Below are 16,288 nucleotides of genomic sequence, written 5' to 3'. Positions count from 1 at the left end.
AGTTCAACATGTAGAAAAATATTGTGACACAGACTGTTGAGTTTCAGCAGCGGTTTTTGAGAGTAGTTGTGAACACATCTCTTCATTAGACTGACAGAGTGACTGTTTTTTATGACTGTGGTAATTATAGGATTATGCAGAAGGCAATCATCTCTACCTCTTTCTCTCCCTCCCCCTCCCTCTAAGCTGTTTTAATTAGTATCTTGTTACAGTGAAGTAGGAGAAACAGAGATTTAGAGCTGCTGAAATCTCATCTGTGTATTCTTCATCCCTCCTCATGTCCCCTTCTTTCATTATACATCTATCTATTTCTCTCTCACTTCATTCTTTATAAAGCATGTAAATAGGCATGTTGGCACCCAACTTGAGCATGTGTGTCCTTATGTATCCCTCCACTCATGTTTGTCCTACATGTCAGAACAAAGGCCCTTTTTACTGCAGAAACACTAACTTTTTCATAAAGTAAATAGCAAATAGTTTTTATGGCTCAACCACTTTTACAGTTTAAAAAAGTCTAATAACTATATATCAGCGGCCCCCTAATTTTTATGCCTCCACAGTGGTGACAACCGTGGCCGGAGGCATTATGTTTTTAGGTTGTTCGTCCCTCTGTCTGTCCCATTCTCGTGAATATGATATCGCCTTGAGGGAATTTCTTCAAATTTTCTACAAGCATTCACTTGGATTCAAGGATAAACTGATTAGATTTTCGTGATCAAAGGTCAAGGTCACTGTGACCTCATGTCCATCCCATTCTTGTGAACACAATATCTCATGAACACCTTGAGGGAATTTCATAACATCTGCCACAAACTTTCACTTGGACTCAAGGATGAACTGATGAGAATTTGGTAATAAAAGGTCAAGGTTACTGTGACCCCACAAAACATGTTTTGGCAATAACTCAAGAATTCATAGGCTAATTATGATTTAATTCCTTTTATTAAATTCATTCCAAATGGTCCCTACATATATGAGTCTGGACAGACATGGATATAAACTGCAACTTGACTAGTTGGGTTAGGGTTAGGGCATACAACCACAAGGCAGTTATTCCAGCACTGCACATTGAGCTGCAAATCTGAACCTTTATTATCTGACATACATGCCAGTACCAATATACTGTATCTTCAATAACTTCACATTGACCCATTCCAGTTTATCGATCAAGCAGTTTTTCATTTGTTATTTTCCCAGATTGGGAATGCAGGGTTAGTCAATTATTTACCTGCCACCATAAGAAGAACATGAAGATAGTTGAACCAAATTATTTAATCAAAAACTCCATAATAGGGTATGATAAGCATGTAATTTAAGGGAAAAAGGGCAAAAATGCTACTGGTACCTCACTAAGGGTTACAGGTTCCTGCTACAACCTAAGCTATCCCTCCAGCTTGAATTGTTGTAATTTTTTTCAATCTCATTTTAGCATGTTTTCATCTGTAAAAGGAATAGACATTGTTATCTATACTTTTGGCAGAGAAACGCTCTCTTTTATTCTTTTAAACCACTTTTCCTTAGTCTCTTAATTTTAGTTGACCAACTTTTTTTTTGCCAAATACATTTCTCTGAGGACGACTTTGTACATTGTGTCACACTCTAGCCTGTTAAATGTACTCATAGTAAATTATAAAAAATGACTTTTCAAAAAGCCAGTTCATTTTTTAGTTTTACATCAATTTACTTGATTAATAATCTTCTATATTAGTTGTATGACTGTTATAAGTTACAGTGTTGCAATTTTCTTGTCACTTCTTTCAGATTTACTTCAGTGAATCACATCATTGCTACATCTCAAATGAAATGAAGCTAAGACTTGCAGGCTACCACAAAACAGAAATAGTTCACAAAAAGACTTTTATTTAATGAGAAATAGAGAAAATCTGATTATATGGTTCAGATTTGATTAATCTAGTCATCTTACACAGAAGGAAGAATGACAGAGAGAAAGCAACTGAATATCTGAATGAATAATTAAATGACTGTCATGCAGTGTGTGTGTGTGTGTGTGTGTGTGTGTGTGTGTGTGTGTGTGTGTGTGTGTGTGTGTGTGTGTGTGAGAGAGAGAGAGCGAGAGAGAGAGAGAGAGGACTGTCTGCTACCTGTTATGTTGCTCTGATAATTCTCAGGATGGCATTTATAAATGTTGAATGGGAACTTCCTAATGGCACTACTGCTGTTCCATGGACAACGGACAAGTGGGAGGGACACTCTTTGAAGGAGGGAGAGCTTTTGTCATGTTGTTTTCTTACCTCTTTGTTGCTGCATTTGTGCATTACATTTTCAATTTAAATTTCAAGTTTTGATTAACAAATATGTACAGCACAATTTTGACGTCTCCTTAATATGTTGGTCTTTTCTTTCTTTCTCCCTTCCTCTCCCTTTCTCTGTCATCTGGCCAGATGTGAGTGTCACGGCCATGCAGACCATTGTGATACCAGTGTTACACCTTATCGCTGTCTGTGTCTGCCTGAGAGCCACGCAGAGGGAAACAATGTGAGTAACGCGTGTGGTCACAAAAACATTGAAACCCGATTTGTAATTTTAACCCCTTTTATAAATGGTAATGGTGGACATCAAACATCCAGTGTTAGTGTTTTACACAGTATATGAAGTTATTAGTGGGTCATGTTGATACGTACAGATTCTCTAGGAATTTCTATTCCCAATCATCAATGTCAGTGTTAGATCCAGATATTCAGAATCCGAATCAGATGTCTTGTTCAAGCACATAATCACACACACACACACAGACACACACAGACACACACACACACAGAACACAGAGGAATCCCCTTGGGGGAAATCTCCTCCTGGTCTTAATTAAGCACTTTCCTCCTTAACGACATAGAGGGGACTTCGCTAATAAATTACACACATACACACACAAACACATTTATTAGAACCCCTCCGTCAAAGAGATTTTTCCTTCTTTTTGTCTAGTAGAAAGATGGAGTTAACTGCCATGCTTTGGATGCACGTTATACCAGCAGTGCCAGGTGGTTCTGCTTCGAACATGGCATTTGGGTTAATGGACAGCTATCAGTCAGCAGGCAACTGAATGTGTGGTTTCTGTCTTGGACATTTTCTATTACATCTACTGTAGTCAAATTCTAATACATCTAATAGTCTTCATTTGCTTTTGCATTGCCTTACTTTGTCAGAAAAAAAATATTTAAACCTGAAAAGATTGTCTGAATGCTAGCTGTAAAAATTAAATGTGGTTTGTTTTTATTTTCCCATTAACATGCGTTTGGAGAGAAAAAGGAAGCCTGAGTTTGATATCTGTGTGAATCCCACATGAGCCAGTTCTTAGTGTGTGATGGTTTACAGTTGGGCTAAAACAGCATGATTAGCATAATTGTTTTTAAGTCAAAAGCATCTTATTTTTTCACAGCTGATTTTTTTGGTCTGTTTCTGGTCACAGTTAACAATATAATATCACAGCAGCTATTCACACTCTGGTATGCCGCAGAATGTTTGGCTACAATTTGATTTTCAGACTAGTTTGATCTAAAGCAACATCCCAGGAGCAGTACTTGGCTTGTAACAAAACTCATACATCTTGCCAGGTAATAGCCGGCATCATCTCAACAAAAGCTTCCAGTTGGTCAGAAGTGAAAAGTTCAGTATGAATGCTCTACCTCACTGTAGCACAGGACAGCCTGCATTATTCACAACTTATGTATCATTCATACATGCATGTGCATGCATTAGTGTGTGTGTGTGTGTGTGTGTGTGTGTGTGTGTGTGTGTGTGGACAGAGGTAACAGAGGACATCAGTGGAGTAGTACAGCTGTCAACCAACAGCTGTTCAACTATGTCTTGTACTTACTCTCAAACTCAAATAACACCCTCCTACACACTTGAATTTAATAGTTTTTGTCTTACCTGAATGTCATAGTAAAATAAAAGTTACAAAAGCAAAGAAGCACCGAAACACACACACACACACACACACACACACACACACACACAACATGTTCCCACAGGGAACAATAAAATATGTGTAATGTGAAGCCTAATATTTAGAAAATATACAGCGTGATCTGCACGTGTTAATTGCGAATGAAAAATTAGTTTTGTTACATTAGTAACGTAATGAGAGCTCAACAGTCTGCACTTGCAACGGTGGCATTAGGTTTGTGAACATTTGTATTGTGGTTTTGGTTTCACAATCATTACACCCTTACTCATTGACATAATGGATTCCCTAGCCCGTACCCCAAACCCTTACCATCGCAACTACCCTAAATCTGATTCTAACCATAAAACCTAAAACCATCAAACAGCCCTTTGAAGTTGTGAGGACCAACCAAAATGTCCTACAATACCAAAAGGTGCTCACAATGATGGCAGTGAACAAAAATGTGTTGTTCACACACACAAGGTGATTGGACATTTGGCATTGTGAGGTAAATGCCATCATCCAGGCTTATGTACCCCAAACACACGTGCACATACACACTTTTATTTCTCTTTTTACACACCACTTTTCTTTTTCCTGTCTCTAGGTCCCTGTCCTACCTCAATCCTCTTCTCTTTGTCGATCACTCTCTCTCTCTCTCTCTCATATTCTTTCTGTCTCTCTCTCTCTCTCTCTCTCTCTCTCATACTCGTTCTGTCTCTCCTGGGTCTCAGTTTAAATAATGTCTCAAATCGACTAGAACAATGACATTCCCTCAGCATGCATCTCTAATCAGCTCTCTTTCTCTCTCTGTTTGTCTTTCGCTTCATTTCACTCAGCCGTTTTCTCTACTCCCCCTCACTCTTTATTGGCTCGCTTTCTAAGTATTTAATTCATTCCTGTTTGACTCTGTTTCTCATGTTGCGTCCCTGTATTTCCTCCATTTTTCTGATGGTCTCAGGTCTTCCCATCCTTGTGGTCTGTCTGTCAGTCTCATTTCTATGTGCAGTAATTCTTTTGTTTCAGAGAGATGCAATGGAAACAAGCAATATATATATTTGTGTGTGTGTGTGTGTGTGTGTGTGTGTGTGTGTGTGTGTGTGTGTGTGTGTGTGTGTGGTTGTGTGTATGTTTTATGTAAATGAATCTCTATAGCAGCTATACTTCTGTGAAAGACATCAGTGTGTAAATGAGTGTGTGCAGTATGTGTATGTGTCTATACAGTGTCCTTTTTTTCTGATCGTGTGTGTGTGTGTGCGCGTGCGTGCGTGCATGTGCACGTGCATGTATGCCTGTGTGCACTCTTCTCCCAAACCTGTCCATGTCATCACTCTGTGTAAAAAACCTTTCTTCTGTCTCCATAATATTGGAGCATAAAAGGCTGTGGGGAATATTAGCGTTTAATATTGCATGCGTTCTGTTGACTTGGATCGGCCTAGCACCATGACGGATGTTGTACTAATCTGCAGAATTTCCACAGTGACATTAAAGTGACAGAAATGCTCAGACATGTGTCAAGATGATCAACTGGGGCCTTGGAAGACACAGACTTAAACTCTCACACACACACACATGCACACAAAAGCGCGCACACTCGCCCACTTTCTCATTCTGTCTTTTGATTCTTTCTTATGTGCACTCTGTGTCAGACTAGATCTCTCATTCTGTCACTCTGTCTCTGTACATCTCTCCACAACTGATGGATTCAGTCATGTCTGAAAGCTATATCATATATTGTATGGTACATCACATCATGCACTCTATTTTATGTTGTGCAATGTCTTTGGCATTTGATGGATATAGCATTTTTTGGGGGATTTAATGTTGTCCAATATTAGTGTTACAGAAGTGAAAATATGTCATTTTGGTAAGATGCAAAACACTCCACACTACCTTTTCTTTTACGCACTTTTGTGTGTCTCAGTCTCCACTGTAAAACATAAGAGAGAGTTACATCAGTCTTCTCGTAGGTTCAGGCAGATTTGACTGACTTTAAATCAGTGAGCAAATTGTGTGAATGAATTGTGTGAGTGTGAGTTTTACTGTGTGTGACTGTGCGTCTGTCTGAGTTTAAGCCAAGCATTGGGAGGTTTTAGACCTTAAATTTAGGTCTAGAATAAGATTAAGATGGGTGACGGTTAGGATTATGCAGAGGTGTTCATTGTGTAAGAATTGTTTGTTTGGTGTGGCTTTATTGTATATCAGTTCTGAGATGTACGCTGTATGTGAGTTTCTGTTTGCATCTGTGTGGCTGTGTGTGTGTGTGTGTGATAGATATTGATGGCTAGTGACGTTAAGTAGTGTTGCCCAGGATCTCTGTTGCTAAAGCCTGCCGCAGCAGCAGATTTTCACCTACACTGGGGTTAACTGGGTTAACTTCAGATACACACAACATTGGCGTGTACACACAAACATGCTCACACGCACACACACTAGTGGCATGACCTTTCCAGGGAGAGCGTGAAATTGGTCATGGCATTTAGGATAAGATGAGTTGCCCCAGCAGATTAACACATTGGAAATACACACAAACGCACACATACACACACAGATGCTTGTGACATGCCATCTGAATGTCCACATATCCATTAGAGTAGTCTCCTCACTCAGCAGATTTTGTCGAAACATTCTGAGTGAAAATAAGATGTTATCCTTTTCTCTGGTTTGCAGTTCACAACACACACACACACACACACACACCTGTCATCTTCTTTGTCATCTTTTTTCTGCATTAAAACCAGACTTGCAAATGGTAAAAAACAAGTAACCACATTCCTAACAGTATGAGTTGCACTACACTGTTTTCATTTTCTGAATGATAATGACCTTTATGAGTTCTTATCCTGCTACCACTTGTTTACTTCCGATTAAGTTCATTGTAAGAAAACGGTGTGTTCTGCCATGAAATTGTTAGAAATTAAAGTAATGTTGAATTAAGAGTCACGCTGTCAGTAATGTACTGTCATAAGTGCCTTGGCTTCAGCCGAAAAACTTTACTTATGTTTTTATTAGGGATAATGTTACAGTAGACTGACCATGTGCAGAAAAATAAAAGCAATAGAATAAAACCATGTAAACTCAGTCTTCAGTATGCGCTGTCCTTTTTTCCTGCTGGTCCTGTGTGCAGATGATGGAGAGCCATCAAAACCTTTTGTATGAAGAAGAGAATGAACGTGTGCACTTCTCTTTTAACTCCCAAACACTAGTCCCTCGACTAATTAGCAGGCTGGGAGAGAGGGAAGGTAACGCAGTGTTGAATGAAAAGAAAGGAGAAGAAAGACAAAATTCCCTCTCTTTCATTTGGTATGGTAATATTTCCAGCTCACATACGCATCGTGGCTATGAGAACAAGCAGTTGGGGGATGGTAGAGACAAGGGGAACCAAGTGAGTAAGGGGTGAGGTGGGAAATCGGGAGAGATGTAGAGAGTGATTTGTTTTTGAGAAGGAGGGGAGATAGAAGAAGAAGGAAGGGTGGGAAGATGGAGGAGGCACAGAGGTAGAGGAGACGAAAGAGGAATGAAAAGAGGGAGATATGGGAGAGGAGAACACACTACATCTCGTTCCTCAACTCATCCCCAGCGGATGAGACGAAGGGTGAGATGTGGTGAGAGCTTTCTCTTGCAGAAAGAAAAGTACCTTTGATAAGTGAAACATTTTCAGGCATAGAGCTGCAGATAGTCAGGTAGGCAAACAGAAAGACAGCTAGGCAGAAGGGGAAAAGAAGCAAACAGTACAAACAGAGAGGCAGGAAGTTACTGTATGTATGGCAATCGATAGACTGGAGGCCAAGCAGCATGACAGACAGATGAGCAGACAGACAGAACAAACAGGAATATGCAAACAGCCCAGTACTCCTGTGAAATTACATGTCCCGAGACACAAACTCGTGTGTGTGTGTGTGTGTGTGTGTGTGTGTGCGTGTGTGTGTGTGCGTGCATGCGTGCGTGCGTGCGTGTGCGTGCGTGTGCGTGCGTGTGGGTCTTTACAGACTTGATTCTTTTTGTCATGTGTTGTGTATGTGTCGGTGTATGTGTGTATATCATGTCTCTAGAGAATATCATGCTGCTTCGTTAGATCCTGTTAATAATCACCCAACAGGGAACAACACTCTGGACTCTGTTCAGACACACACACAAACACACACACACAAACATATAGATATGCAAACCCTTACAATTTACATGGAAAATACTTGTATACTTGTATTGATTTTAATTGTTGTTCACTCATGAATGGAATGAAGGTCGCCAGAAAATTGACAAGTATTTTGTTAATCAGTGAATCGTTTAAATATTTTTTCATGCAAAATTCTTCAGCTTCTCAAATTGGAGTAATTGCTGCTTTTTCTTCTCTTTCCTGCATGGTAACTAATTGAATTGATTTGGATTTTTGACTGTTGGTCACACAAAACAAGATATTTAATGATGTCTCCTTGAGAAACACCTCTAGAAAATTGTGACATTTTTGAGTTTTTAAACCAATAAAATGAATCAATTGAAATAGCAATTAATCTATTAATTGAAAAATAACCGCTAATAAAGAATAATCATTAGTTGCAGTTGTTCCAAATAAAAATATAGTGATGCATTGAACCAAATTACAGCGTGTGATCTGCCATCCAGTTTTAAATGCCCTGCTAAATACCAAGACCAATACAATACCTTTAATATACCTGGTCAATGTTTTGACCACTAATGGCGCTATACACCAATATTATGAGAGGTTTTGTTTGTATTGTCCAAGGATGCTTGATGTTTTATGATGGTGGAAATACATTAACATTTGTTAGACCTCAAGGATACACACAATGCATTTAGGTAAGAAACACTTAATATAACACAACTCCACAGTGCACCTTTAACAGCAAACATTTGACTAACTGTTGCATATGATTTTCTGTGTGTGTGTGTGTGCGCGTGTGTGTACGAGTCTTGTCGTACAGTAGCTACACATGGGGGTTTTTTTCTTCCTCACATACTAACATTGATTTTATTGCCCTCGCTCCCTTTTTGTCTTCTTCTTTTTCTGCCCCACATCTTACTCACACACTTGTGGATTGTTTCCTCTGTCCACCTTCTCTTTGTGTCCCTCTTGTTTGAAACTTTAAAACATAAAGGGATTTTTTTCTCTAATTTCTGTTCTCATCAGTTTCCTGCATTTTTCCCTACCTCTACTTCATTTTCTCCTGTATACAAATTGGTACCTCTTCCCCCATTTCCATCTACACTCTCCCCCTCCCCTTCTCTTCCCCCTGCCTTCCCCCCTCCTCTGTGTGTCATACATAATAGGCCCAGTGCAGGTCTGCATGTGTCACACATGGGAGGAACTCCTGTGTTTTTTAATACATTTTTAATCCCGCCATTTGATGCCCCCCTTGTCCACCATAATTTGTACTGACTGCTGAACAAAATCAAAGGGCTTGTACTTGCTGGTTCTCTCCTCTGCTTCTCTCTGCTACAGAAAAATGCATTTTTTATATCCCCCCCCCCCCCCCCCCCACACACACACACACACACACACACACACACACCCACACACACCTTGGTATGTTTATTTTGACATGAAAGTGGGCCTGTGTGAGATCTCTGGCTGTTGCAAGTCACTCCTCATTAGCGATTTCCCTATGCTGTTAGTGTGTGTGTGTGTGTGTGTTTGTGTGTGTGTGTTTGTGTGTGTGTGTGTGTATAAACGTACTGACTCCTTATTATATAGTACAGAATGCCTCTGTGTTTTCTATTCAGTTATGTGTATTATTCTTCTCTCTCTTTAGATTTAGATTTACATGGGCCACTGATTTTTCTTTCTTTATGCCCCCCCCCCCCTCTCATTCTGTTTCTGTTTCTCATTGTGTCTGTGTCAGTCTTTGTTCCATAAAAGCAAGTACTTGTCTTGGGACCATTTTTCTATACACACATGTGCAGAGTTATTTTCAGTAAATTACAGTTTATGATATTTTTTATGCATTTGCTTAATACAAATGGTTTTATTTGTTCCTGATCTCTTGTCAAGGGATGTTTTTTTGTTTTTACCACAAAGTCTTCAAAGTCAATTCATTTAAATGTATCTTGTATTGTCACAGTTGGCAAAGTGCTTTTGATTATTGTCTGAACCTCGCTGACTGAGAGATTACAGTAACCAAATGCTCAGGTATTAAAATGTATGCAAGCTGCTAAGTAATTGGGTTAAATTCTCATAATAATTGACAGTACATTCAAACAGTACAGTACAATATACATTAAAAGATGTATGTTTGTATTTACATAGAGTATGTAACTGTTTTATCCAGTGTCAGCATTGTGCGCCCCTCTACAATGACAAACCGTTCAGGTCAGGTGACCAGCTCCAGCCTATGAACTGCCGGCCTTGTCACTGTCACGGCCACGCTCTCTCCTGCCATTATGATGTCAGAGCCGATGACCAACCAGATGAGCACTATCGAGGAGGAGGAGGCGTCTGTGACAACTGCACGCACAACACCACTGGTACGGTGTTATTATATATCCTATGATTATTCTCTCACATTATATAACAACTAGAAAATATAAATTTCAAAATGGGTTTTAGGTTTTTAATAGTCCTTAATATTAAAGCACTTTGAAACAATGACAGATCAGATACCATAAGCTTCAAATGTTACTTCTATAATTACATGATTTTGAGCAAAAAAATGAAGCTGAAGTGTGTGCTACTACAGTATCTTTAGACAGCCATGTAAAGAAACATGGTTACTACTCTAGGGGTGAGTGTGAGTGTAGTTATATAGAAACAGATAATTACAAATTCAGTTCTACACAAGTCAATATTAGTTCCAAGAAATACAGATATTGTATATGGACTCCTTAATCCTTGCTATTTTAGACCCTCCCAGTAGTGTAAAGTGAGTAATAGGGTTATGGTTTTTGTCTTTTATGTTATTGATTAGCAGTGAGGGCAGTGGTAATTTTAGGGATGGTAATAACATGTTTCAAATGCTGTGCCATGTGACATGTTTTCATGATGCTGTGAAATCACTTCGCAATGAGACAGATAAGGTTGAAACCTTGATCTGTTTGTTTTTTCTATCTTTTCTCTTGCCTTTTCATGCTTTCTGTCTCATCCTGTTTATGTCTCTCACTGTCAGGTAAGAACTGTGAGCTGTGTATAAGTGGATTTTTCAGGCTTGAGGAATCTGATCCTACTTCAGTTGATGTGTGTCGGCCATGTAACTGTCATACTGCTGGGACAGTCAGTGGCAGCATGGAGTGTGCCCAGGTACACAACAACACACACAGCACATTGTTGATGAATGGTCAACCCCTTGTAACTCCAGATTTGTTGAATAATTGTTTTTTATTCAGTTGAAAGGAGGGTGGATGTTTTGGGTTAACATGAATTTGACATCTAAAAAATCCAACTCAACACCTAATGAATTTGTTTCAGTTTATTTTCTCTTCCTTGCTGATTTTTCCCCTCTTCCCCAAACGTCCCTCTCTCCTTCTGTGTTTCTTGCCTGCAGGTAGGAGGTCAGTGTCAGTGTAAGGTTGCGGCAACAGGACGTCGCTGCGCAGACTGTTTGCCTGGTTGGTATGGTCTTAAAGCCTCCGATCCAAATGGCTGCATCCGCTGTAAGTGCAGTGATATTGGCATCATCAGCATGTCGACAGCAGCAATTCCCAGCTGCAACCAGGACACGGGACAGTGCCAGTGTAAACCCCATGTTACAGGTAAACAGACCACTGGCGCACATTGGAGAAAACTAGGTTTTTACAGCTGAAATATCTGAGGTTCTTGTTTTTGTGTTTTATCTTGATGACATATTAGATGGTAGGTTGTCAGTGCTGTAGTGGTTTGTGCCGCACTACTTAGAGACAGTGATGTGTGTTGGAGGAGTCACATGATTGACAGTGCTGCTTCTTGCCCCCTAGATCTCACCCATACAAGCCAGGTGATCTCCTCGTGGGTGAGGGTTCATTTAAGATAAGGAAAGATAAAAGTAGTAGTTGGTACTTTACCACAGCAGTAACACCTCTCAACTACAAAATGTCTGGTCCCTAAAATAGTTTCTCTTACACAATGTCCAAAACTCCTTTGATAACTTTCCATTAATGGCATCTTAATTAATACATAGACTCAGCTTCTCATGGTGTGCACACACAAACAAAAGTGGATATACTTGATGTACACACCAAAACAGGCATGTGTATACACACATGTATAAACACATATCCCAGAGTGTTTTGCCAGCCAAAATAAACAGGCTTTTCTGCTGGCGGTGCTTCCAGCCGTTGTGCTTCTCTTTGTGATAAATGGTTTCACTCTCTCCCCTGTGTGTCTTTGAAGAGCAGGCTCGTATGAAATGCAAAACCGGCTAACGCTCCTCAACTCAACGCATCATGGTTATTGCTAAGCCTTGCTATCAAGGGCCCATGGTTGTGTGTGTGAGTGCAGGCATGTGTATGTGAACTTGTATATGTGTGTCAGAGTGTCTGTTTATGTTAATGTATATGCATAAGGAAAAATGTCTGGATGTGGCCATGTTTCCTCTTACATTGAGTGTAAGACTGTGTGGTGTACCTAAACGTGTGCGTGTGCGTGTGTGTGTGTGGGTGTGTGTGCGTGCGTGCGCGTGTGTGCAAGCGCGCCACATGTGTATGCTTGCCATCAAGGACTAAGCTGGTATTTAATTCTCTAATTCAATGCCAAGTTGATTAAAACAAACTGCTGCAGCCCCTTGTATTTTTCACACTCCTTCTTACAAGACCCACTTTCGTTTTTTTTCTGTCCCTGTTTGTTTGGTTGCTCCCACAGGTATTTTTCAGAAATTAGATTTGATTATAGCAATTTATTACCGCCAAGCTGATACTTTGAGTAGAGCAATGGCAGGCACGCTTCGGAAGGACGGAATTGAAATGTGTGCACAGAGACACAGATACACACATGCAGACACACATGTACACTCATAACAAGGTGCCAGAGTGCAGTGTGTACATAATAGTGTTTGAAATGGTGATGCATGAGCCTGTTAACCAGCTGGCTACTGATAAAAGGGCTTGGCCATGTCCCGAAAACACACACACACGCACAAGTGCGCACCACAACACAAAATTACTTTCTTTCTGTACTGATCTGATATCGTCCAACATATTATATCATCTCTAATGTTGTCAGCTTTCTTTCTTTTTATTGTGTTCTTTCCCTTTTTTAATCTCTTTCTCTGAGCATCTCTTTTGTTTCTATTAATACGTTTGTTGGACATTGTATCTGAATGTCACGAGCTACAAAAATAGGATTCACAAATGCAAACTTGTTCAGCTTAGTGTCAATAAATGTCAAATGTCAATAGGAAATACAGTAACAAAAATAAAAAAACTTTTATAATGGATGTAGGATTCTTTATGATTTTTATAACTTTATTGGGAAAAGTACAATATATCAATGCATTGTTAGGGTTGTAAGCATCAGTGTGTCAGCCTGCATATTTACCACCAGCACATTCGGACGTTCACACACACACCTCAACACGCACGCACACACACACACACACACACACACACACAGAAATATCTTCACTGCGCTATTATGAAATATGATCTATGGAGAGAAATACATTCATATCTATAAAATCATTAAAGTGGGCAGACCAGGGGAAATGCCAAGTGTCTGCCGCACACTGAGTAAGACACACACTCACACAGACATGCACACACATGTTCATGTGCACTGATGTACAGGTATGATCTCATAGATGTATGTGCACGCACACACATGCACACACATTCACACCCACCCACATATGAACACTCGTTCGCTCATAAACGGCTGTGGTGACTGCGTTGCCCCCAGGCATCCATTTAGGGACAGATTGCCTGTCATGGAATACGTATGGCATATTCAAATAAGCCCCGCTCGCACACACTGCATATCATAGTTTAACTAGCCATGTAGCCTAGCGCTGTCGCTGCAGCCATAAAACCTCCTACAGTATGGAGTTGGTGTCCAACAATTATAAATGGAACAAAAATGATTGAAAAATAATTTGCCAATATCAGAATTAACTGCTGAGCTGATAGACTTGAACCCAAATTCAAAATAAATAAATGGATGCATAAATGAATGAATAAATTAAAGATGCATAAATAACCTGACTGGTTCATTTCACCAGGCTAACTTTTCACTTATATTTTTTAAAATGTGTTCACTCTTAATTTGTTAATAAGAAACTTCGTTTTTATTTCATTGTTTAATTTCAGAAATTTCTTCTGTTTAACAAGACAATATCTTGTGAAACCTTAAAAATTAAATGTTTTTTACATAGCTACTCTAAAGCAAAGCTTTAGATGGAATTCACCCTTTCATGTTTTTACTCCAGATGGTAATTTACTATTATTTTTATGTTTCTCTATCCATCTTTCCATCCCTCCATCTCCTCTTTTTCTTTCCCTCCATTCTTTTCTTGTAGCTGTTTAATTTATTTATTTTCTCGCTCAGTGAAATTAAGTGTTTGGCCTTAGGTGAGTGATCCATCATATGTAGAGGGCCCTGGCCCTAATGATGGCAGTTTTATACACTCGCCCGCCATTTCTCTCGCTCTCTCTCATACACACACACACATACATACACACGCCTCAAAACAGAGAGAGGCTAAACTCTAGTTGGTGAACAAGCAAGCATCAATTTGATTCTTTTTTTTTCTCTACATCCTTATAATATGTTTCTCTCAGGTAACCCTACTCCTCAATATTTTTCTAAATTCTGTTTCTTTCTTTCTCTCTTCCCAGGTCTTTCTTGTGACCGCTGTGAGTTTGGTTATTGGAACCTGTCCCACCCAGATGGCTGCATCCCATGTGACTGCGACCCCATGGGTTCCCTCAGCCAGTTCTGTGAGCCTGAGGGGGGGCAGTGTGAGTGCAAGCCTGGGGTGGGGGGGCAGCGCTGCCACTCATGTGCCAGTGGTTCGTACGGTTTGAGACTGGAGGGATCTTGTGCTCCCTGCAACTGCTCACATGAGGGGACTATATCTGGAACAGACTGTGATCCTCACACAGGACAGTGTGTGTGTAAGGCAAGTTAACTGTTTATGACACCTTGAAACAGTAGTTTACAAAACAAGCAACAGTCTCACTTTACTGCCTATTTCTTGGCTGTTCCGGGGCTTTCAGTCATATTACACAAACATCATCAGAAAAATATATTACTTTGCTCACTGTCATGGAATTGCATACATGTGAAATGGTTGTTGGTAGGACCCAGGTGCAGCACAAAACACCACAGGTAAGATTGGTAATGACTTTTATTTGCAGGAACGAGGATGAGCAGCATTATAGTTCAGGTTTATACACAGGTAAGTAGTCTCTTGGGGTTTGGGGTGGGCTCCGGGGTTCAGTCTCAGTACAGATGTATTCAGGGTTTTTATGATCCGTCCATACCAAGAAGGGTTGCTTGGTCCCCTCAAGCCAGTGCCGCCACTCCTCCAATGCCAGCTTAACGGCCAGGAGCTCCTGGTTGCCGATGTCATAGTTTCTCTTGGCAGGGGACAGACGCCGAGAGAAGAATGCACAGGGGTGAAATTTCTGGTCAGAGGCTGCACGCTGGGATAGGACGACGCCCACTCCCACGTTGGAGGCGTCCACCTCCACGCCAAACTGGTGCTCAGGATCTGGCGCTTGAAGGATGGGGGCTGAGGTGAACCAGGCTGCTAATACCTTTGCCGGATCAATCTGCATGCTGCCCTGTGCCACGATGTACCCCAGGAAAGAGATGGTGGAGGCATGGAATTCAATTTAGGATAAACACAAGAAGCTTGTGCTGTAAAAACTGGACCAGACTCAGTGAATAACTCCCTAAGCCCTATGATAACTATTAATTCAGCTACACAGACTAATGAGCAGTGATAACTAACATGTCTTTGGGGTCATCAGGTGGGAACCTCCTTTCACCAGTGTTTCATCTAGTTGGTCCCACGACACCTCCAGGAGGCTAGACAGTGATCACTGGCGTCCCAGAGTCACTCCCCTAATGCCAGCCATCACTGCTCCTCACACCACAACTATTTTCTCCTTTACCTTGCCTATGCTACCACACACAACATCATCAACTAGGACAAAACACACCAGCAGATTCAGCAAACAAACTCCCCTAACCAGTTGGAGAAAATGGCGGCCATTTTGAATGAGGGAGGTAGAGTCAGGGAGAGGTGCCTGTTTGGGCTAGCTCTCCCCCGCCGGGTTAGGCTGTGCTCTACCTCCCCCTACTCCCCCACTCTCCAACAACTCACCTAAAACAAACAAACTCGCCTAGACAGTCAGAGACACACTACAAACCAATTCAGAGCAATACAATCAAACCAACTCACCTGAACTAACCGCATGGTCTCAAAGAGGCTCACACAGGCCACACCCTCC

The 16,288-nt window shown here is 40.6% G+C and overlaps 1 protein-coding gene across 1 annotated transcript in view; it reads left to right on the top strand.

Moving 5' to 3' along the window:
• ush2a (usherin) overlaps positions 1 to 16,288 on the top strand; it is a 204,912-nt gene that overhangs the window by 34,226 nt on the left and 154,398 nt on the right. Inside the window, exons 11-15 of the mRNA XM_022741757.1 lie at positions 2,403 to 2,496; positions 10,195 to 10,390; positions 11,029 to 11,159; positions 11,404 to 11,611; positions 14,666 to 14,949. Coding sequence (XP_022597478.1) covers positions 2,403 to 2,496; positions 10,195 to 10,390; positions 11,029 to 11,159; positions 11,404 to 11,611; positions 14,666 to 14,949 — 913 coding nt within the window. The remainder of the gene's footprint in view (positions 1 to 2,402; positions 2,497 to 10,194; positions 10,391 to 11,028; positions 11,160 to 11,403; positions 11,612 to 14,665; positions 14,950 to 16,288) is intronic.

This window comes from Seriola dumerili, unplaced genomic scaffold, assembly GCF_002260705.1.
Source record: "Seriola dumerili isolate Sdu_G_001 unplaced genomic scaffold, Sdu_1.0 BDQW01000003.1, whole genome shotgun sequence".
Taxonomy (NCBI): Eukaryota; Metazoa; Chordata; class Actinopteri; order Carangiformes; family Carangidae; genus Seriola; species Seriola dumerili.
This window is presented reverse-complemented; position numbering and strand designations above follow the sequence as displayed.